At 46.2% G+C, this 24628-nt stretch overlaps 1 protein-coding gene across 3 annotated transcripts in view; it reads right to left on the bottom strand.

Moving 5' to 3' along the window:
• Positions 1–4697: 4697 nt before the first annotated feature.
• Positions 4698–24628, bottom strand: part of RAB6A (RAB6A, member RAS oncogene family) — a 62976-nt gene continuing 43045 nt past the window's right edge. The window contains exons 4-9 of one of the 3 annotated variants that reach the window (XM_075108977.1): positions 23238–23354; positions 23077–23182; positions 21063–21174; positions 19797–19890; positions 9832–9898; positions 4698–6776 (exon numbers count right to left, since the gene is read on the bottom strand). In XM_075108977.1, coding sequence (XP_074965078.1) covers positions 6712–6776; positions 9832–9898; positions 19797–19890; positions 21063–21174; positions 23077–23182; positions 23238–23354 — 561 coding nt within the window. In that variant the 3' untranslated portion in view covers positions 4698–6711. The remainder of the gene's footprint in view (positions 6777–9831; positions 9899–19796; positions 19891–21062; positions 21175–23076; positions 23183–23237; positions 23355–24628) is intronic. The other 2 variants (XM_075108812.1, XM_075108892.1) reach the window with 2 other exon arrangements.

Raw genomic sequence — 24628 nt, 5'->3', positions numbered from 1 at the left:
CCTGCAAAAGCTCCCTTTCCCCAGCTCAGACAGGCCCTCACGCTCCCCATCCCTGCAGTACCTCAACATCCCAGGGCTGATCCTGCTTCTCTCCTACCGAGCGGAGCTGTGCCGGCCTCCCGAAGAACCCAAGGGACGCCAAGTGATCCAGGTAAGGTCGCTGAGAAGGGCAGCGACGGACCAGCACACTCCTCCGGCAGCGATTCCGGGGGTCCTCACGCTGTCGGTGGGAGCAGCTGACGGCAGCCAGACCCCTCGCTAGGAAGCTAAACGAAGGAGCAATTAAAACAGGTTAAAAAGAAATTTGGAAATGTAAAGAACATCGTCCACGAAACCACCTGGCTTGGTTTTTGCTCTGCTCAGGTCTTCGCCCGCAGGAGAGGGGCTTCCTGGGGGCCTCCAGAGCCGACTGGGACAGACGCTGCGCAGGACCAGAAGGACAAGAAGTGCTGAGACACAGAAATTAGGGTTGACCTGCTCTGTTCACACTCAAACACAGACTCGTCTGACCCGTCTCACTCAGCAGCGAGGGCTGCCAAAGCCCAGACAGTGGCCAAAGTCTGGAACAACTCAAAACCCCCTCAGAAATGACGACTGACATGGTGGGATCTGCAGTAAGGACCAGGCACAAGCGGTTAATGTCCAAGCACGCCCGCAAATGGCCCTGTAAGATTTAGTCCCCGAATATCGCAGCAAGGAAATCACCAGAGCCCACCTGACCATCACTGCGATCAAAACCCACTGATCTGGAAATAAAGGAGCTGCATCACAGGCTGCTACACCACAGCAAATGTCAAGATCAAGCCTCAAATTTCCACCCATCCCCTCTTCCCGAGCTCAGATAAAAGGGGGAAAGCTCGGTGCCAACTCCACCACCAGCCCCAGGAGCATCGATAGGCACCACTTTCTCCCTCCGGCACCCGCGTCCGAGGGCACGCGGCACCACGGATGGACCGCTTGGCTGTGCAAAGGGGATACAGAGTGGTTTCAGTGCTTTAATTAGCGATAACTTTAATCAAGCCTTTAACACAATCCCCATTCCAGACGCGCTCGCCGGGTGGCTGACAGCAAGCGCTCAGAATGGCTTTAATTTATGCCCAAAACCTCGGAAACAGGTGGCAAGCCTGGAAGATTCAACTAGGAAACAGCGCTTGCGGAGAGCCTCCTCCCTCTGAACCCAGCAGGAGCATCACCCAGCTGCCTCCAGCCTGAGCTGCCTTCAGCCCTGCCCTACTCATCCTCCAGGGAAAGGCAGAGCTGCTCATGTCATTGCAATTCAGCCGGTGTTTAACTCCCGATGCGCCTGAGCCAGGCATTTATGGCAGCAGTCTGGGCACGTGCTTACGTTCAGCTGCTACAAGAGGAACTCAAACACCTCTATAAAAAGCCACGTTTGACTTTGGCGCAGACTCAGACCTGGGTGGGGAAGGAAAAGGTGGCTAAAGAGCGTGGGGGGATAAAAAAAACATAGGTCCTTTTGCAAATTGATGAAAAAACCAAGGCCGGCAAGCCTGGAAACCCCAGCTCAGGCAAGGCCAGAGAGGCAGGAGGCGGCTGAGCACGGAGCGCTACGGCAGCGCAGATGGGAGAGGCTGATTTGAGGTCTGGGTGCTTGCAGCTGCTTTTCTGACTGCAGGAGCGCCGGCAGTGGCTGCCGCAGCCACACTGCAGGTAGAACGGCGAGAAGCAGCCTGCCCACCCCGTTTATCGTTTCGGGGCTGGTACATGCCCAGCATGGAAAAGGTGGCTGCTGCATCAAGTATAGCCCTGTCACGGTCTAGTCTGCTGAAGATTTGGGTGCTGGAAGCAAAAGCGACACCGTGCAGTGAAGGGATGGCGTCGGCTGCTGCAGCAGCTCTGCAGACACTGCTAGGAGGATGCGGCGGCTCCTCCAGCCCAGCAAACCCTCCCAGCCGAGCAGACAAAGGAGCCATCAGCAAACGCCAGCGTGAGGCGCCCTCTAATCCGAGCCAGACACTCCCTTATCCGACCTTACAGCTAATGAAAACCAGCAAGGTTGGGAGCAGAGGTTGACCCGCTGCAGCCACGAGCTAATGGCCAGGACCAGCATCCTGCGCCAGAGCTAACGGGTGCCCCCAGACCGTGCCTGGCCCAGAAGCAGCCCCTTCTCTGCAGCTTAATCCAGCCCCCTTTTACAGCTTGGAAACTGAGATACTGGTGCTCGAGGTGACAGCCTGAGGTTACGTACAACGGCAGCGTTAAGGTGATTCAGCAGCAACGGAGAGCAGTAAGGAGGAATTGAGACTGTCACACTTTGGCGCGAGCCAGGAGACAAAACCTGCTTATATAAAGTTCAGCTTGTTCCAACAGATTAATCCTAAACCCTCTTTTGAGAGGTGAAGCAGTTGCTTTCAGGTGCCTCCTCCCACACCCCAAAGCCCTCAAGAAACTCTCCAGGTGCGCTCCCACCCGGGACAGGGCCTGGAGGTGCCAGGTACAAGGGAAAGAAGCTCCCCCCAGTGACGAAAACCTCTTCCAGTCGCCTGTCCCCATACGGCTGTTCCTACCTCGCTAATTCCAGCACACCTCCACAGCTACAACACTGTTCAATTTCTGCCTTGTCAAATTTAAGAATTCTTTTAATACAGAATCACAGAATCATTAAGGTTGGAAAAGACCTCGCGGATCATCAAGGCCAGCCCCCAGCCCAACACCCCCAGGACTCCTAAACCATGGCCCCAAGTCCCACGGCTACACGGTGGTTGAACCCCCCCAGGGACGGTGACTCCCCCACCTCTCTGGGCAGCCTGTGCCAGGGCCTGACCGCTCTGGCAGGGAAGGCATTTTCCCTCACACCCAACCTAAACCTCCCCTGACGCAGCTTGGGGCCGGTTCCTCTCACCCTGTCACTGGTGACTTGGGAGCAGAGACCAGCCCCCCCCTCACTCCAGCCCCTCTCAGGCAGCTGCAGAGAGCGAGAAGGGCTCCCCTCAGCCCCCCCTTCTCCAGGCTAAACCCCCCCAGCTCCCCCAGCCGCCCCCCAGCACACTTGTGCTCCAGACCCTGCCCCAGCCCCGCTGCCCTTCTCTGGACACAAAGAGCTCAAACAAGTGACAGGGGTTAGGCAGCTAGCGTTACCAGACCAAAACCAGTTCATTTCCCTGGAATACTAGACGAGGATAACTCCATCAAAGAGCATCTGTTACTGGTACTCACCTACCCGTCCCCGCAGCCCTCGTCTGCCATCTGCAGCAAGACGGATGCTTAAGGAGGATCCTCCTCGAGGAAGGTGGGGCCGGTCCACCCTCGCTCAACAGGTACCGCAGAGCTGGCTTGTGGGGAAGCTGAGGCAGGCAGCAGCGAGGCCGCGCAACGCGTCCAAACCACCTTTGTGAAAGGGAATGGATGAAATGGCTGGATTTCGAGAGCAAGAAAGGATCAGAACGGCACAATTGCAGCAGGCAGAGGGTGTGCTCTCTGTACCCATCCTCGATATCACTCCTCGATCGCTGGAAACAATTGCAGAGACACACTACAGAACGGGTACACATTATGCACACAACTCCACCATCTTTTCTCCCCAAAAACTTACTCTTGCCCTTAAAAAGCAGCCTTGAAACGCAAAAAGCACGAGCAAGAAGCAGCAGCCTGATGCCCTGCACCCCCACGAACCTGCATTGTGATGGACGTACGTAGAGAAGAGACCCAGAGCTTTCCAATGAGACAGGTATTTATTTAGTTCAAGCGCTAAGGATTTTTTTTTTCGTCGTTGTTGTTGTTTCATATTATCAAACAGAGCTGAGGTACCAGTGACATTCCAACATGAAGAAAAGGAACCTTTTTCCCCTTATACAATTTCTTCAACTACTTGTACCAAGACAAAAAGTGAGTAATGGAATAGCTGCGTCATGTACTGTACAACAATCAAGCCAGAGTGGGGAGAAAAGAAACAGAGCAGAAACCTTCACTGTTTACAAAATCATTGTTAAAAAATGTCTGTTCCCGTGGTTCTACCGGCCATGTCAATGGAGCAAAATAAAATTAAAACCTAAAACCTGAAAGAGGGATGGCGCAAAAAAAAAAAAATTAAGACTGCGTTGCTTCTGCAGTCACTTTGGAAGCGTCTTTTCTCTGGGAAACTGGGATTGGGACAGGATCGAGTCCTGCAGTCACGTTAAGCACTGACTATCGGCAAGGACATACGTTAACCGTACCCGGCTGTCCTGAGCAGACCTCAGGGCCCTCCTGGGGGACAAGCGCCAAACCACCGACAGCTCGTCCTTGTTCCTGCAACCACTGGGCCGTGCTGAGCACAGAGCTCGTGGGCACGCTCCGTTCTAGACCTTTTTTTAGAGCGAGTTGGAACGGGCCCATCGAATAATCCCGCTCCCAGAACTTGCAGCTTCCATTAAAAGCAGCCGAGCTGCTCGTGCGGCATCACCCGCACGTGCTAAGCCAGCTTCTTACAAATCCAGTGCTTAAAGCTTCCGACTATGGGAAACGTAGGGGTTCGGTTATATCAGAAGGGGGAAAAAAAAAAAAGTAGGTGCTTGTGGAAAACAGCCAAATGATGACCAACGTAAGCTGCATGAAGAACCAAAGGGGAAAAAAAAAACCCAAACAAAATGAAAAAGCAGCAAGATGAACCGTTTTTGCACAGTTAAGAACAGTACAATACAGGAAAAGTAGCCAGGTTTCCTTCCCCCCAAGAGTTTCTTTTAAATAAAGAATGATCCTTTGTCACATATCATTGATGTTTATTTCAAGACATGCCACGTCAAAAAAACTCGCCTTTAATATTGCATTATAAAAGCACTTTACATCTCATTCTGCCTTTAAGTTATCGTTGTGCAGAGCTGCTATAAACCCAGGGCAGGGCACGGGTCTAGCATTTGTTTCAGGAATGACGAATTCCAAATCTTTTATGCCCGTTTCCTGGTGAAAGTGGTGGTGAGGACGATTCCCTTTCTCTTCCCCGGTTGGTTATTTTAGATGGTAGAGGGGCAGAAGAGAACAAAGGAGGAGCCTGAATATTTGCTTGCAATTGTTCCTTTAAGTAGCAATCGCAACACAGACTCAAGAATTCCTTCCTGCACTGTAACTCAGCCATATTCGCCCAGCAAACAATGTATTTACAATTGTGTTTATTAACTTACACAGCAACTTCACAATGACTAGTAAAGATTAAAAGGGTGCACTTCTAGTGTGTTCGATTCTGTGTTTCTCAGGTAGCTACATCTCGCAACATCAGCAAAGCTCTAAACAGATTCCTCAGCGAAACAAAACAGAAATTAATCACTGAAAAGAGTAAAAAAAAAATTAAGCAAAGAAATAAATATCAAAGAAAAATGGTTAATTGTAAGCCTAGTTAAATAGAAAACTAAATTACTGATTATTTAACCAAACTATACAGCTCTAGTGAACCAAACTAAACCAACCTGGAAGACTGAACATGAAAAAAAAATGCTAAAAAATAAAGGCATAAATCTGCATAATTGTAAATTGGTTTCCATCCTATTGAACTCCCCTCCTTTCCATCTAAGACCTCTCAACTAGAATTCTGTACGAGCAAAGTAAACACCCCCCTTCCCCAGTCGACCTACGACCACGCTATGGAAAAGCGGGTGCGATTCCCCCTTCCACCGCCCCCTCTCTCCCAGCCGTGAACTGGCCTGTGAACACAGCGTCTCCGCCGGGTAATCCTGCTGCTCTTTCCTCTTTCTGCCCAATTTAGAAGGTTTCAATCTGCTTCGGCAGGTTTTAGTGCCAGTCCTGAATTCACTTAATATTTCCCCTAAGAAAAAAAAAGAAGCAGCAAAACGCTTTCTCCTCCAAACAGCTGAAACGTTACGTTCCCATCTCTCGGGCAGTAATAACTTACTTCGTCCATGTTCTACGTAAAAGGAAAAAAAGTACTCTTAAAACTCATCTTGCACTCGAAACATATTTCCCTGCTTCCTGCAAGTGTTTTGCTAATGCACATCCACCCTTTCCTTCCCCCCCCAAATCCTCCAGAAGCCATCCGTCCCGCTCAGAAAGCCACGCTGCATTTCTCGGTATGCTTTCTTGGAAATGTGTTCACGTTGCCTCTGCAAGAACTAAAAAACCCAGTAGCCTTTCGTGGTGTCGAAACCCCCGCTAAAGGTTGCATTTCCAAAAACGTTTGGGGGTTTGAAAACCAGTCAGACTATCTCCGCTCAAAAGATTAAGAGCTTGGTTTCAATTTTTTGTTTTTTTTTTTACTATTGTAAGGATAAGCATTTGACCCTCGGCATATGCCACCTCCCGCTTGCATTTCTGACTGCTGTCTAGTCATGTCCAGTTTGTTAAGAGATATCGAACGGGTAAGATTTGCAAGCACTCTTCTGCACGTACTTCTCATCTAAGTCCAATTCAAAACTTACTTGGTTTCCATCATTTCAAAGTGCAATATCATAACATATTAAAAAAGGAACAAATATTAAGAAATTGTACCTATTCTTTTTTAAAGTTATAACTAGAATATGCTGAAATATTTTGGCTTTTTTTTTTCTTATAAATAATGAAGACACTGACATTTTCTTTGTGTGGGGGTGTGTGTGTGTGCTTGTGAAGCTAATAGATCATCTCCACGAGACAGCCAGCGATGATGAACTGCAATACGTTATTACTGAAAGGGGAAGGTTCAAGCCAATATTCACACTGCAGTCAATGAAGAGTAAAGGGAGGGAAAGCAGTGATGTTCTGGAGAAAGGTAGAAGCCACATGGTATTAGCAGGAACAGCCTCCTTCACTGACAGGCTGCTCTTGAGGCTTTTCCAGTTTTATGTCAATCACTGGAAGAAGTAAGTTAAGGCAAACAGATACCCAACTCGGTCTCCCCACCAAGCACAGGTAGGGCAGCATTTTGACTGGTGTTTTCGGTTCAGTATTTCCCACCAAAATACTTGAAAACTATTTTCAAAAGCTCTTGAAAAGACCAGCTTCAAAACAAAGTCAAGACAGAGCTTTCCCAGCCGCCCCTCGTGCCCCGGCATTGGCACATTCTTAAGTACGTAGCAGAAACAGCATCAGACCCCAAATGTCTGTCTCTAAGCAGAGCCTGCTCTTCCCCAGTGACCTCTTCTTGTTCCAAATCAATTGCTAGTAATTAAAGATCTATACGCTGAAGGGTCTGATCACCATTTTCAGAGGGAATCAGTAACAGCTCTGAAAACCACAGTTTCAAATCGATGCTAGATTCCGTCTCCCAGCACTGAGAGCAGCACCTCCAGTTGGTGGGCGCCCAGGAGGGGGTCAGTCTGCTGCCTCGAAAAACAACTAAGCCCTGGAGAGAGCAGGAGCCTGGAGGAACACTCAAACTCCTGCTCCTCTACGCTTCCCAGCCAACTGGCAAGTGCCTCCCTCTCACCGTGCTGTCCGCACTCAGCTTTGGGGCAGGAAGAGCAGCCCATCTGGGTTTAAATAAGGGCTGTGAATACAGATGGCAGCGTGCGCTCTGCTAAGAGAATCCCACAGCAGCATATTCCAGCGAGGCCATTCCACCTCACGCTGACCCCCGAGTACTTATGCCACCCACAGCTCGCAGATGCGACGCTCTGTCCGTGCCCTCCTGAACTCTCCCAACAATCCTTCCTCTACTTAGGCCGCGCTGCTCACCCCACCGCCAGCCGACAGACCCCCTACCGCCTCCCTGAACTTGCCCCTCACAACCACAGCTAAAATCCAACAAGAACATAAGGTCGCTGGAGAGCTTTGCTGCCCTGAACCAGCCTGCGATGAGCTACTCCCTTTGTGGCACTCGACTCCCCAACTCGTGCCCTACAGTTACAACGCTTACGTAGCCTTTCACAGCAAGAGCTTTGACCACTAATCCCCAAACCCGACTCACGGCAGTTCAGCACAAATCTCAAGTGTTTCTCTTATCAGTTAACACAAAGACAAGTAGGTCACACAGCTGGTACTGCCAACCTATTTCTTTAGGGGGTTGAAGCCGGTTTTTACAGAGGTTAGGAGAAAATAAACACAAAAAGGGAAACAAAAGACCAATAATTAATCTCAAATACTTGTTTTGCTGAGCTGAACCTTGATAGATACGCATTTAAGAGTCAGAGATGCTCGAAATGAGCCTTGCCAGCTTCATCACCGAGCACAAGCACTTCGAGACCCTTGAACCTTCAGCGTTCTGCAGAAAAGCCTACAGAAAATTCCGCGCCCCCCCCCCCCCCTTAATCCTAGCGCAGCTGTCCGGGAGACAATCATATTCAATTTCTGCTATCTGCACTCTGCAGGATGTCAAATTCAAAGTGCCCTTATTGCACTCCCACTTAGAGACCAGTGATCAAACTCCCCGATAGGGAAACAGGCCCATCCACCAGTGCCTGCACATCCTACTGCCGTCCTTTCCTTAATAAAGATCGTTGCTCATTAACCTTTTGGTGACTTGCGTAATGAAATATTGTTGATCAATCAAAGCCCATATCGCACAAAGCTTTTGCCTTAGCAGTTCCAATCCACAGCTTCCCAAGTCCTCCTTTCCCCTGTGCAGCAAGATGCTCTACAGGAGATGTGGTTTCAGCACCAGGCTTCTCTGCTACAGCTCCTGCCGCATCCTCCCTCAAAGCACCACCTTTCCTCCGTTTACCAGCTGCCAGCTACGTGATCCCTGCTGCAAATAAAACTGACAACCCTGGAAAAAGTTCCTCATCTCAAAAAAGCTCACCCACTTCTAGCATCTCATCAACTCTGTCAATCAAGATGCAATGCAACCCCTCTTTGCTCCCGCCTGAAGCACCCACCGTGATCTCCCCCAGCCAGCACTCTTGCTGCAGGAGGAGCTGCGTGCAGAGGCAGGCAGCCCTCCCTCTGCCTTCTGCATTACCTGTCCTCTCTAATCGGAGCAGAAATGGGTACTCAGGTGAGAATATAAGTGGCTTGCTTATCACAGAACTTCTTTCACCTCCAGAGCTATGCTAAGCAACCACAACCGCTCCTACAGTTTTCTCACAAGCCTCTCACAGAAGCACCTTCACAGGCTTAACTGCCCTCCCCAAACACACCCAGCTGGCCAAGTAAGAAATTCAGATTTAGCCATACTGCTCGTTATGCAGAAAGCTTTATCTGTTTTCTGTCCCTCAGCTGTGTCTTCTCCTCCCTCACACCAGACGGATGCCTGCCTGGAACTGTCTGCGGTCAAGCACTGCAACAGGCTGCCCTGGGAGGTTATGGGATCTCCATCCCTGGAGAATCCTGAAGTTTCCCTGAATACGACCCTGCAAAACTGGCCTGATTTTGGAGTTAGCCCTGCTTTGAGCAGGAGGGTTGGAGAAGGGACCTACAGAGGTCCCTTCCAACCTAGCTTATTCTAGGATTCTGCAAGTCAGATCTAAGCGTCTGCTCTGCAAAAGCCACTGAGGTTTTTTTTTCAAGCCTCTTTTCAGCCCGTTTTTTCCTACTTCACAGTCTCCCCCTTCCTCCCCACATCCAACCTGCTCAAACACCAAGCAAATAATCTTTCTGGATCTGTTTGCACCCTTCCCATTGTCCTCCCTTCAGTTTTCATCCAGTTGTCCTTGCTTTTATACCACCTCATAGCCCTAAATCCCTACTTTCCCTACTTTACCGTAGAGGCCTCTGCCCTTAACGCCCCTACTCCCAGCCTTCTATCCCCCCAAGCCTTCTCCCTCAGTACTTCAAGCTCAGAAGATTACTTGCCCCTATTCCCCCTCTCAGCCCTCTTTTTGGGATGTCCATAAGCTGACTGAGGGCTGCAGGAGAGATATCGCTCCCTCCTTCATCCTTGTTATTCAGGGCCTGCATCCTCCTCGTCCACGGTAACGCCTGGCAGCGCTTTGCCACCGCTGAATCGCAGCACAGACGCATAAAGGATACTGTCTTCTCTACTTTTGTCTTGTGTGCTTTCCATTCCAGGCAAGGCAGCTGCCACGCGTCGGAAAAGCTGCAAAAAACACACAGGGAACAGATCAAAACAATTGTACTTTAAAGGGTGCACACCCCAGTTGATACAGTTCAAACAATGATTCAATACATCCTTCGGTACTATTTACACTGCTTACACCAAAAAGCCTGACACCAAATATAACCTTTATTCTTAGGAAATGGCAAACCCCGTTTTTTGTTGTTACTGAAGATCAAGTGTTACTGGCTACACGCAGCAAACCTTCTACCACCTTCTCTGCGAATACGCTGTTTGTGAAGCCAGCGTTTCCCACCTCGCATCTGTCACGGCTCACAGACCCCAACAACTTCCCCACACCAGGTGGGAACGCGACCTTTGCACCTCTGCGGAGCATTAGTTACGCAGGACAGACACACTGATGACATCAAACAGAACATCCAGAAGTCTGTCACCAATATTGGCCAAGCTGGCACGTACAGAAGAGTGCCAGAATCTGGCGTGTACATAATGACATCTCCAAACCACCTTCTTGCAGGCTCCACGTCTTTGTGGCCCAGGCTCCCTGTGAAGCCAGACAAAGGATTTTTCAGGCATTTGCCCAACCCTTTTTGCAAGTGCCCTCAGCTTTTGGGATCCACTCCATTGTTACCGTATGTCCAGTCCATGCGCAGGGCACAAAACACAGAACAGGAGCACGTGTCAAGCACACCTGCACTCCCAAAGCAGTTGTTCTCCCTCTCACTTGGACACTGTCTCCAGTTTCCCAGCAAGGTCTTAGCTCCAAACTCTCTTCATAGGTGTATTCAAGTTTAAGGAGGCTGAGAGGTAAGACCAAACAGGACCAATTCCCTCTCCCATATTTCCTACCTTTGCCCCCAAGGCTCAGACTTGTGGTTCCCACCACAGAATCCCAGAAAGGCAGGGGCTGGAAGGGCCCTCTGGAGCTCATCCCGTCCCACCCCCTGCTGGAGCAGGCACACCCAGAGCAGGGGCACAGGGCCGCGTCCAGGTGGGGTGTGAATGTCTCCACATGGCATTTCCCCAACCCTCTGGACAAGGAGCTGACAGATTTGCCCGCTATTAAAGCATGAGAATTCACTTGAATTTACTGAGCCCACAATAGTTTTGTCCTGTACAGGAACAGCACAGTTAAGGACTGTTCTTGAGCTGAGTATGACTTCTCCCAGAAGATGCTGCGTTCAGTTGGTAGGAACCATGCAAGGTTCCACAACAGCATTCTCTCATGTGCCTCAGCGAGCGTGTGCACAGGAGGGGAGGAGAGGGCAAATCTGATGGATGGATGAATCGCCTTTCCTGTTCATCAGGGTTATCAAATCATAGAATCATTAAGGTTGGAAAAGACCTCTTGGATCATCAAGGCCAACCCCCAGCCCAACACCCCCAGGCCTCCTAAACCATGGCCCCAAGTCCCACGGCTACACGGTGGTTGAACCCCCCCAGGGACGATGACTCCCCCACCTCTCTGGGCAGCCTGTGCCAGGGCCTGACCGCTCTGGCAGGGAAGGCATTTTCCCTCACATCCAGCCTAAACCTCCCCTGACGCAGCTTGAGGCCATTTCTTCTCATTCCATCGCTCGTTACTTGGGAGAAGAGACCAAATGATTGCCTGATTGTTTCTTACCTTTGGAGAACCGGCCTGGTGCCACACTGACGGACTCAGCACACACCCAGATAGAAAAGCATCTGACATACATTGCGTTAATGTTTTTACACCACTACAGATGTTCTTACTACTGTGTATTTCTTGCCTGCACATTATCAAGCATCCAGGAGGCTAGATGGTTCCACAGCCTCAACACCTCCATCCATCAGTGTGTTAAAATCACCCCACTGCACACCCAACAGCCACTCGGGAGTCCCAAAACCCCCGGCGTGAGCCGGACGTCAGCCTTAATGTGTTACATTGACATTATTGCGCGTTACCTCAGCCCTCTCCTCAAGTGACACAAAGCTAAACCACTTATTCCCAGTGACCCACTTTCCGCAGAACACCGAGCCAAGCCGCTGTCAGTCTGTTTATATTATGAACGTAGGGTCCTGAACAGCTTTGCAGATCAGTGCCCAAGTGCTTTTGCAAATTTGGCCCCAAGCATCCAAACGATGCTGGGAAGGCATTAAGACAACGTCATCAGCTTGACAAGTACAGCCCAAGCTAACGACGAACAAGCCCCCAGGTTCGTCAGGTGCGGCTGTGACCTTTGCAGGGCAGGAGTACAAACACACGATGCTCGCTGGGGTCTGACCTTTGCTGTCACCACTGTTTGTTACTGACTGAAGAGATACTACGTGAGGAGAGAACGACACTGACAGGTAGAAGGCAGCAAAGCTGCTTTCCTTTGCAGTTCTGCTTTGTAACTGCTGTAGAAACCACCACCAGCATCCTCACCACTTTGGAGGCCTACACTGAAATCTGGACTCAGACATGTATATGGGTCTGGAAAGTCAGCGCTCGATGTATCTCACCAATTTGAGCCAAAAATGTCAAAGCAAAGAAGCTTAGTGTCCCCATCTGAGTTTCTATTAACCTCTGCTGTTATCCTGAGCTTCCCGACCTCACTGAAAAGTTCCGCCAAGTTCTCATATGCCAACAACGAAGAAACAAAGATCATATCAAAATTCCAGATGCTGAACTGCACTAGCCACCGACGCTGGACAGACAGCAGGAACGCACAACCACCCAAAAGTAGAGAGGCAAGAGAGACTTCCTGGTCAGAATTAAGATTATTTTGACACAGGGAGAAGCTAGACACTGATCTAATTGTAATCCTTGTACAAAAAATGTCGTATCAACTGAGCTGACCACTTGTTATTCTGCCTGCTTGCCTCATCTCACCACCACTCTTCACTCTGCTTGAAAAAGCAACACGACTATCATTTTCCAAGCTTTTAAAACTAGTCAGACATGAGCACTTTGGCTTGTAAGAACAAAATGGGAGAGAAGAAAAAAGCTACAGATTTTCAGAGCAATCTCCCATCATACCCTCACCATCAGCATTATATTTCCTTGCCATTCCAATCAGATAAGGGCACAGCCCTGCCAACCTTCTTAGCTTTACTACTTCTAAATAATTTAAAAAGGCTTTTCTTTCACTCAGTACAACACTAGACTATTCATTGTAAGGTGGGTTTTTTTTGGATCTTGGAGATGATCAAGGAAGTAATTGTGATTCAATTTCATCTTCCTCTGGAAGCCTTAAAAGTTTAAGTACTATATTTGAATCCGCTCTTCAGTCTCGATGCTTTTTTGCCTTTAACAGTCTTCAGTAAACTCCCCAACTCGATCACATTTGGGTACAGAAGCTTCCGACTCTCCTTCCTTACCGGGCTTTGTCCCTAAAATTACTTCTACTCTCAAAACGTTCAATATTCAGTGAACTTTCACAGCTTGATTAACAGATCTCAACTTCAATTTTACAAAGGAAAACAGCTTTGTGACTTCTGGGCAAAAAAGACAACAGGCTTGCTGGAGAGCCACCAGTCTGAACTGCAAGATATTCAAATACCAGCCACAGTTACGCTTTCAGCAGTGTACTGGTATGATGTCAATGTGTAAATAGATGACACAGTAAACTCTGCTCCTCTCTGGCACATCACTTCATGGCTACATCTACCCCTGTAGCTGTACGCTTCTACGGGAGAACTTATCTTGGGCCGCATATCTCCGGGACACAGGGCTCTACCCACCCTGGGGACAGTGATGCACAGACATCAATATGATAGATACAAAATGTCCGTTTATTTAGCTGCGTCACACGCTTATATAGCTCTTGCGCTTCCTGTTCCTGCCACTCCTATGGGGAGGAGTCTATCTTTCCGTCACATCCCGTGATCTTCCGGTCGCCGATCCCCGTCTATTCCCCTACATCCCCCTACCAGCTCTGCAGGGGAAGAGCTGTTAAACTCTCGCCCCTGTAACACGCACATTCCTGCTGATATGCCAGTGGTACATTAGAGGTAGAGAACAGAGCGAATTTGCTCACCTACCTTTCCACTACACCGCCTTTTTGCTCATATACTGCAGTCTTAAGAGTAATTTTGACCCAGTTCTTGACACAGAAGGTTTGGGGGAGGAAAAAAGAAAAAAACCCTCCCATCAGTTTTCAGGATGGATATGCAACAGAGTTTGGCACAATCCTATCTATCAGATCATGCCTAAATTAGGTTGCTCGCTTGACATCGTCGCTCTGATAGAACGAAGGAAACGCATCATTTCATACAGGTCTCTGCTGATGTCATGGGCTTTGAGATCCCAGGTGGAAACAGCATTAAAAAAATTGTTTTAAACTGTGGCATTGCTATCTATTTCCCCCTTGTACAATACGCAGAAAGTGAGGGATGCAATTTTATAGAGGGGAGGGGTGGGGAGTCTCAGAAAAACCTCAGCTGATTGAAACCAACCGGAATTACTGCATTTAAACCAAGCTGCTGACAGAAAGGCTAAGTGTTTGAAACACACTAATCCTTTCTTTACACTAAGACCAGAAATAAAATTATGCCTTTAGCGGTATTTCTCCCCTAAATTATTTGACTAAAAAAAAGGAATTTGGCAACTAAGGAAATCAACTTTCATTCTTATTAACCTTCTGCTTATCAGCCACAGCATATGTGAACAAATCCAATTAGGGAAACCTGACGATGGTGAGAAAGCAGCCTTCTACGCAGGGACCTTGCCGCTTCACAGCGCCGGCAGGACCCAAGCCAGCAGTCTTATCTCACTGAAAAAAGTCGCAGGCAGTTGCACACATGCATATGCATATATAATATTGTGTACATACACACATATATGTGTACATATATTTGTGTGTGTATAAAAATAGATGTATGGGTGAGCATTCAGGCATTTTTTTTCCAAGGCAGGAGTTAAATGCAGCCGTCTGGAAGACTAAGAGCTACACAAAGTCTCTTTCAGCATTCACCCCTGCAACCTCCCTTCCTGATTAAACGCTGAAAAAGACCCTCATCTCTCGCCATTAGTTTCAACTCATTTGCCAAACTGTGCCTCTCCTACGACTGCAGCCAATAAATCCCCAAGAGATCAGTGTCACAAAGGACCGTAGGCATAAAACAGTTTTCACTGTAACACTCCTGCAGCAATATGGAAAGGACAGGAGGATCACTGTCCAGATGGAAAAGCCAGGCAAGAAACCTGTTCCCCAACGCAAAGCAAACAAAAACGTTTCCCTAATTCTCATTCTCCGAGGAGAACAGTGCAACTCAAAGAATAATTCTTGCCCATCAGAGAGACAAGAATCAAAAGACAGGAGAAAGAGCCAAGCTGCTAGATGCAGCCAGCTCTGTGAAAACAGGGTTACTCAAGGGGCCACGGTCCTTTAGCTGCTGCCGTGAGAAAGTTTTTCTGCCAAATACCGCATTCAGCCTGTGGCTCTTTGAGAGCGAATGCGAAGTGTGCCAGGTGCCCCTGTAAGGAGGTCTTCAGGGCTCTCCCTCCCCTCTCTTTCTACAAGACAGCAAAATGAACCCTGACATATTCTGGGCATGAAATCCACAGACTAACAGTAAGATTCCCTGAAATACAGACTTCCGAGATAGAGCGTGAATCTCAGTCTTTTAAAGCTTATTCAGGGCTGACAAACAAAATGAATCAGAGACTACGATGCTCTGCATTAACTGAAGCAAGTTATCTACTTCTCAGTTTTAAGGCTCCCCTGGCAATCAGTCTTGGCCGAAACTTGCAGGGTCCAAAAGCCAATTTTTTCCCTCTATTGCATCAGTTTAACCCCAGAATAATACTATCACCATTTTCACTCCGTAATCACTCATTTTTTCCTTCAACACGCCCTCCCCAAAGCCAGAAGGAACAGTAAGTGTATAGGACCCCAGTGACTGGAGACAGCTGTACCTTAACAGAGCCAACAGTACACAGCAGCTGTACGTTACGATCTAGTTTGACAGTGTGCATCTAGAAGAGATGAGGCTTGCCCCAGCAGCTCATCAGATCAATCCTTGGGGAAAAGAAATGCCAGAGAAGTCAGAAAATGAAAGCCTGCCATGTCCAGGTTTCAGCCACCACATACAGAGGATGCAAATCCTCTTACTTCTCTGCAGTGACTACACAGAGATCCACCTCTGAGCCTCTAAAGTGAGCCACAGGTCAGTCACTCCCACCTCAGTCCCCAGCACTGTGTTCGCTGAGGTGCCGTCTTCTGAGCTGTCCCCTTTCATGCCACAGGGAAATGGCAAAAAAAGCCTGTCAGCAGCATGTTCCCCTCTACTTCTTTGTTGGTAGAAGATCCTGGCATTGAAACACATGCTGTTTGAAGCACGATGCAACTCACCTTCTGGAGCCACACTACAAAGCCAGGCACTCTGGATTTGTAGGATAGCTACAGCAATCACAGAGCTGAAGGTGGTGCCCTTTCCTCTTAGCAGTGCTGCCTTCCAGCAGAAAAGGATGAACAAGAAGCTAAAAGTAGTACACAAGGTCAAAAGTCCCCTGGCTTCCCACTGACGGCTAGCAAAGAAGTGACAGGGCCCAGGAGGTGACAAAGTCTTAGCCGTCACCCTCCCCAAGCAGGACAAGAAAAGCTTCTTCCATATCCTGAATGGGGCAAATGCTGCTTCTGAAACCCAGTGGACAGCGTCCCTTGGAGAAATCTAGCGCTTGAGCCGATGCAAATAGCACTAAGATTCACCACCTGTGAGAGGACATTACTCTTCAATTATTATTCCAACACCAGAATTCACTCTGGAATTGGTAACGCCAAGACATCTACATCCGACAGTGCACTGAGACCAAGACCTTAATGTGAAAGAGATGGAAATGGAAAGAAGCCAACAATGGAGGAGCAAGGGTTCAACTTCGCCCCAAGTCCTCCTCTGCATTAACCCATGCCATTCCCTACCTTTAACTCAGGGCACAGGGTTTAGATCCAGGCGACAGATTTTGTGCTGGGAAGAGAGGACAGGGGAAACAGCAGCATTTTGTCAGCTTTTCTGCACCGCTCAAGGCCGCCAAGTGAAGCACTGACAAGTTTTAATACTGGGAAGTGAGAATTCTGTGTGGAAGGAGACGAAAAAACCCCGAACCAAAACAGTTCGTATTCCCTAACCTACAAACTTCAGTCACACGCAGTATCAGAGCTGCATAGGAACTGCTAAATCTGAACCTAAGCGGACAAACCAATGACTCATCACTAGTCAAAGACTCACCTTTGCATTAACATTTAGGATCCAGCACTAGGTGATCTTAACTTTCACATAAAAGTGTTTCATTATATGTAGTCAAAATACAGATTTTGCATGTAAAATAATTTGACACTTGAATTAGAAGTCTTGTATGAAAACTACCCTGGGCAGTAATTGTTCTGCAAAATCAGAATATATTATGGATAAAAGTTATCAGCTACAGGAAGGTCAAATTTGCATTCAGCTTATTAAAGTAAGGTTTTACACAGGTTATGGGAAGGGTATCTGTTCTGCAGCTGTACCCATACACTTTCCCATTTATATTTGGGAAGAATTTATTGACAAGTCAGTAAAATACATTCAAACCATTCAAAGAGAAGCTGCAAAGAAAAGAGAACTAGAAAACTAGTGGTATTAAAAGCCTTATCCTTTGAGAATTGTTTCAACAACTACTTATAAAACTAATTAAAAAAAGAGTTTCAAATATTCTGCAGTACAGAATAGCTTTGAAGTTCCTCAAAATCCCAGTCCATGACTGCAACACAAGGATCAAAACTCAGAAGAAAAATCCATTTTTAGTTCTTTTTGAATAACCACTCGTGTCTTTTGTTTTGATATTTTACTCAGAGAACGAAGTCATGTAAAATCTGTCCTCTTGTCCAGTTCTGACAAGACGTCACACTACATGAAGGACCCGCTCGGATTATGATGTGGTGATGTGTAACAGCCTCAAGCTTTTTAGATATTACTGTTTATTGTTGTTAGTGAAGAACAAGAATTATGCCTCAGAACACCAAATCTTCCCTTTAATACAGAGGGAACTAGCCCCCAGGTTCCCACCACTACCTTTTATTTTTTGCTAGAACTGAATTACCAAACCTATTTTCTCACAGAAGTAGTCTTCCAGCATGTAACCTGGCAATTAAAATCAGAGGCATAATTTGTCTAGACCTCCGTTATACAGCGAAGAATTTTCTCTAGAGAGTATGCAAGCTAGGCTACAGCTACAGGAATGGCTTTATGCTCTGACAATCTCATTAGCACAATCCCTGAATGGCCTCAGCATAAAATAGAAAAAGGCCAAGTTTGTTCCTTCATGATGTATTAAATGGAGCTACCATCCTTCATGATGAAGGCTGTGCTAGCTTTACAAAGCACATGTTTCATTAAACAATGGTATCTTATGCCAAAACAGACTAGAGGCATACCATACAAGATTTTCCTATTTATATCTCAAATCATCAGGGCTCCACCTGACCCCAAAAGCCACAAGCTACCTTCCAGGCTTGGACACAGACTTCTGGACATGTGTCAGCTGCACAGCAACTCCCTCAGGGAAAGGGGGAGTACAGAGCTTCATCATCATCATCATTCCTCTCAGCGAGGCAACTGCTCTCAAGAGCACATCCCCCCCACCAGTCTAAGTAAACATTAAGGATTCCAGCACAGAATCCAAGCCTTAATTACAAGCCAGCCTCTGTTTTGTGGCAGGATAATTGGTGAACCCTGGAACTGAACATTTTTATGCTTGCTAATGCACTGAAACACAGTGCTAAGTTAACATGTCTAATTATTCCATTATATAGGGAATAATTTTGCTACTAATATATGAAGTCAAGGGACATTTTAATAACAGACCCTTCAGTCCTGTCTATAATGTACAAAGTAATTTATAACCTTGTTTTAGCGACTCCTGATACAATTCTGCATACAAACTAGTTGTGTAACTATATATATGTAAAATACATACATGATGTATGCGTGTGCACGCATTTGCTCTATGGAAACACCCAAAAATGAATGTCTTCTACATCTTGCACTACTGCTTTTCCTCGTACCATAAGACCAGCTGCCAAATGCTGTAGCAGTCACGAATCCGTATGAGAAATTGCTAGATCAATGGAAAAGCAGCATCCCATTATGCACTGAGTCAGTAGGGATGTACAGCCCTAGCTCTCTATTCATGATCTGCTAGTAAGCATATTTGCTTACATAACTAATAAGCTCAAACAAAATTTCTTTCATGTAAACACCAGATCAGTTCCACAGTGTTTACTGCTCTCACCAGTTCGCTGTTTGCCAAGTGATTTATCTTTATTAACACAACTGCTAAAACTTCATCTGGCAGGTCAGAATTTAAAGAGCCGCAGCTCATCTCACAACATAAAACCTGATTTCATTGCAGTTGCATCAGCTCAAAAGACATTTCGTTGCTTTCCCCAATTCAAAGGTGACCCATCATCTACCAGAAATAAATAGCTCCCGCTGTCCAAGAACATTTGCTCACACTTTCAGTGCCTTCCAACAGAGTGGGAACACCAGTTTACACTGTCGCGCTGTACAGCAGAAGCATTTTAAGCCATCACATTCCTCCTTGACTGGTTTGCCCACATTCTTTCACTGAATCAATATCAGAAACAGTCCTCAGACCTGTTTTTCCCCAACTTCTTGGCTCATTAATCCCTTCAGTCTAAACACCAAATGTGGATTATCAAGAATCCAGGAAGGTATGATTCTGCACCCACAAAGCTTCTTCAGTAATTCCTCTTTTCTAAGGGGAAAGAAGTTCCAAGTGATTTGCTGCAAGGTCAGGGATCCTTCTGAACCTCGGCCAACAATGTGACTCTGAGACGTTGTTTGCTGCGTGTGGACTACAAACGTCCCTCTGGCACCCTTTGCAAAGGCTTCCCTACATCCAGGGAGGTCCTATTTCCACAACAGCACACTAACAGAAGTGGTCTCGGTTGATTGCGGCCAACATGTTACTCACCTGTTTTACGTTGTATCCTGCTTTTGCGCTAGTTTCAATGAACATTACATTCAGCTCTTTGGCTTTTCTTTCTCCTTCCTCAATGGACACTTGTCTGGGGAAGGTAACACAGAATTAGGAAAAAAAACAGAAAAACACCTTGAAAATTAAGATTTTTGTCTTCAACCCAAGGAGATGTCTTCTTTACAGTTCTGAAAGCATTTAATGTTGGGGTTTGTTTTTTTTTTTCCCTGCATACAGATGCCACATGCTGAGCACCGTTGTAGACACATATCACCATTTTATCATATCAGATGGACTTCTATGGCACAGCTGGCTCCCAAAGTAGAACTCCACTTTCCAGTGGAACAGCTAAGTGGGCCAATGAGACTCCCCCAGCTCCCTGTCCAGGAAGCCATGCTTTTATGTCTGCACAATTTGCAATCAACAGATTTTAAATATCCAGTAATAATCATCAATTTGCAGCCTACAAAACCATTTTAACAAGGGACCAAGTGTAACCGTCTCATATCAAAGGAATTTCATCCTGGTTTGCCACTGGCAGGGCATCCCACCCATTAAACAGCCTGCTACAGCAAAAGCCAGGGGGAACTTTGGCTCAAGAGCTACCATACAAAAATCAGGAGGTATGCGAGGGGCATGTGTGCACATAAACAACTCAACAGGATGTTATAAATCTGGAGTAAGGGTCACAAGTGAAGCTATTCTGAGGAAACAGGGATTTCAATCAAATCCAGACTTCTTCCCTCCTCTCATGCTTTTGTTTTACCTCTGTGACTTTTGATTCGTGTTAAGAATACCGTAAACCCAGAATAAGAAGAGTCCACAATGCAGCAAACTTCTAATAAAAATAGTTAAGTTCGCCAACTTATGGAAACCCCTGAAGAGTTTAAAAGGGAGGATTACTGGCACTTATTCATATCTGAGCAAATCTATGAAGCGTGAATATTTGCGATGACATCAGCTTATTCATTGACTGATGGAGGTTGTAGTTAACGCTCCCTTCTCTCCTGACATCCAAACAAGACGGTGACGGTTTCTCAACTCATTTGCAGCATTATGCTGGAAACTTACGCTTAACCAAATGAAAGAGGTTTTAAAATTGAGATATCTCTAGTAACAGCCACCCCCAGCATAGTTAAAACAAGCTTGAGCATTTTTTTGGGGGAAAAAAATAAATACAAGTGTTCTTTTTAAAGTAGTAGTCTAGGAGAAAACAGCAGCAGATTAAGAAAAACATTTGAAAGATGAGTTATTCCTCCATACCTCTTATCTGCTAGATCTGTTTTATTTCCCACCAGCATAATGATGACATCACTGCCCCTTTCCGTTCTGACATCATCAATCCATTTTGTTGTTTGCTGGAACGAGTTTACATCTAACAGAGAACAGTGGAGAGGATTATCACTGCAGGTATTCTTCACAAATCACTGGTAAATACATCTGTAAGTCTCAAATAAAAGCTTCATATTCTCTGGAATTGGCATAATAGGGCGATGAAGAATCAGCAAGTGAAACCCTAAGTCTCCCACACTGAAGCCTATGAAAACTTTGGCATTAACTTAAAATGGACTAGTACTCCATTACAGGCGAATTCAAAGCCAGGGAGTGAACCGAGCTGGTCTATAATTTGGTTTTGACAGCGTCTAAAATGAGAAGTCTTATCACTGTGTTTTAGACCAGTTCATTTTTTTTTAGTTCAACATCAAATATTTTATACAGAGAATGGGGATTAACGTGATATTGCATTCTACGCTGCCCACGACTTGTGCATGTACAGCAAGAGGTTCCTGCAGTTTCATTGCTCCTCAAAAGTACTTAATACCAGCTACACATTTTGTACTGCTTAATCGCTTTCTACTTGCCAGGTTCCGAATTTTCTCTAGGAAATACCAGGGTTACACAACATACTAGCAACTCCTCTATCGCTGAACACTAGGCTCAAAAGAGTTTCCAAATCATTTGCATAGAACCAGAAACACAAATTTAGCCTATCAGACACTTAGTGATACATCCTTAAAAGCTGCAAGGTAAGAGTTTTAGGAAGCTATCCTGATCTAACGAGACAGTGTGTTTGAAAAGTTGCGACCCGTAAGGGAAAAACGAGTAGTACTGAAGCTGCCATGGAGCTCCGCGTTTGCCAGTTAGCTACACAAAGAGCATTCCGGTTGCCAAAGTAGTTTTCGGTACTTAAAAAGGAGGCGGGGGGAAGTGGCTCTGCAGCAGTTCTTGACTAATATTGATTTTTTTCTTTAATGGCTTCTACTGCATAGTAATATATCGTCATCTAGACAGTCAAGACTTGATCACTTGCCAGTGTCTTAATTCTTCTCTTTACTACTTGGTAGAGTATTGAATTTGCTAGGTCAGTAGAAAAATTTCACAGCTAACCTGTAATTTTAGCTCCAACAAAAGTGCTATGTTTAACAATTAAAGCTTTTACAGGTAAAGCCCATATTCCTGCTGTAATCTTCTAGTATTTATAAAATCAAAGGATGAGCACTGCTGCATTGGTATAGAAGTAGGCCATTGCCCTCAAGTCAGTTCCAGTTTAGAACTGAAAGTGTCTGAAGGTTTAGTTCTTCTAAAACAAAATTTCTGTCCTTTGCAAATACGGAAAGCCAGTAAGTTACGGGTCTCTGGACTGAGGGGAGGGACGGAAGGAGAAGGGTTGAAAAAGCACTAATATTTTAGTTCACAAAAATGTACATACCTTAGTAAGAAATGAAAGAGCAATTGTTAAAGGATAAGGGCTTAGTGGTAAGTTTTACATATTGCAAAACGTGAAAGTGACTGAGTCCAATGAAAATGTGATGTTAAATGCATTTTTCCCCCCAGCCCATGCCCAGATTTTTTTTTTTTTTGGGGGGGGGAGGGGGGGGCAAATGGAGTGAAGCAAGCTACAGCTATCAGTGAAAAGTCTAAGAATTCAGATATCTATGAACATGATTCAGGTGTTTGAGACCAAAAGTCATAGGTGATATTACAATCCAAAAAGCAGATGAAAGAGGGTAAAGTGCAACAAGACCAGCCAGGACTCAAGGCTCCAGGAGAATGCAATAGGAAAGGGTTACAAAATGATGTCATTTGTAAGACAGTTCATACATTACAACAGCAGCGATCAGGTGGCTAGCTTAAAACTCGACTACAATAACAGAAAAAGTATCTTTTTTTTCATGCCAGAATGAAGAACAAGCAGATGGCTGTGATAGGACATGCAAAGCTAGGCTAAAGGATGAAAGGGGCAGAGTATTAGAAATGCAGAATTCCCCCCACTCACTTGTGATATCATAAACAACAACTGCAACAGTGGAGTCACGAATGTAGCTAGGAATCAAGCTCCTGAACCGTTCTTGACCTGCTGTGTCCCATAATTGCAACCGTACCTAACAAAATCAGTCAAACAAGCAAGAAAAATAAGAAAAAGGTCAAACCCAGTGCAATATACCTACTTGTGATATCGTAAACTACTACAGCAGCGGCAGAGTCACGGATGTAACTGGGAATGAGGCTACGGAAACGTTCCTGACCCGCAGTATCCCACAGCTGCAACCTGATCTGTGGGTGGGAGAAAATTAAAAAAGCCAAACTGCCACTAAAAATAAAAGAGTAAATAAGTTTTACTTTTTGGAAAAAGCTAAATAAAAATTATAAACTCATGCAGGAGATGACTGGGGACTGGGAGCAGCAGCATACTGTCTCCTTTACAGCAAGCTCTCCCAAGCGTTAGTAGTAGCCAAACTGGTTTATATGCACCTATCTTGGCTTTCCGCTGTCTTTGCTCTTTAAAAAAATGCTTCCCTTCCAAAAGGGGAGAAATAGAATTGCTCAGCTTTCAGACTGAGAGGACCGACAAGAAAACTAAGGCAAACGTTCACCTGCAGTTCTGCCTACACCAGATTTTCACGCTCTGCTGCTATCCTTCCTTGGGACTCACACACGTAACCTCCAGCAGCCTGGAGGATGGTTGCTGGTGGAAGAATCAGACCACACACCATACATGAAAAGGAAGAGCCTTCAGCTGCTGTCAAAGCACTGGAAAAGCTGCTAATGTGGATTTTTCAAGGAGGATAAAATGCTGTATTTAAGCCTTAGCCACACTGCAAAGTAACCTGCACACGGCTGAGGTTGACTGTCTCTTACCATCAAGGTTCTGAAAGAAAAGGCAAGACATACTAAAAGCAACACGTATGGCAAGATGCACAAGGGCCCATTTTGCTACGGAAAGAACACCTCATCGCTCCAGCACTTTCAATGCAATCACATTTATTGTGGGTTTATACAGTACCATAAGCTTATGCAGCACTGCACAATTCGCTTCTGCAAATAGCTCAGCGGCTGAATTTCTTAATTAAGAATCTGAGCTCATTTTAAACCACAGGCTTGCTTCCACAGAGGAGTGATTTCATTTCAGGGACTAGAACTGCACCAAAGCTAAGAAACAAGTATCATTTGGGATTACTCTTGAAGACAACCTTCGTTTTAAACAAGTAACATTAAGAATATCGAGCTACTATTAACTGGCAACATTTGGCAATTTTTATTTCATCTTTCTGTCTGGCAACATCAAAAACTGCAAGGTTAAAGCATGGTCCCCTTCTCCAATTTCCCATCATTAGGCACCCCTCAAACTACTCGTATCATCTCTTTCTTCAAAGCAAATGACACTATAGCACCTTCTGCCGCTTGCAAAATGGCACTCGTGAGCCCTCCGCAGATGCGCCAAATGGTGATTTCCCATTCCCCCAAACAGAGAAGGGAGCTGTCTCCACAGCACTTGTCAGTCTGGAAGCAGCTGGTAGATGAAGGCTCACTCTGTACTTCCAAGTGAT

This window comes from Phalacrocorax aristotelis, chromosome 1, assembly GCF_949628215.1.
Source record: "Phalacrocorax aristotelis chromosome 1, bGulAri2.1, whole genome shotgun sequence".
NCBI lineage: Eukaryota > Metazoa > Chordata > Aves > Suliformes > Phalacrocoracidae > Phalacrocorax > Phalacrocorax aristotelis.
This window is presented reverse-complemented; position numbering and strand designations above follow the sequence as displayed.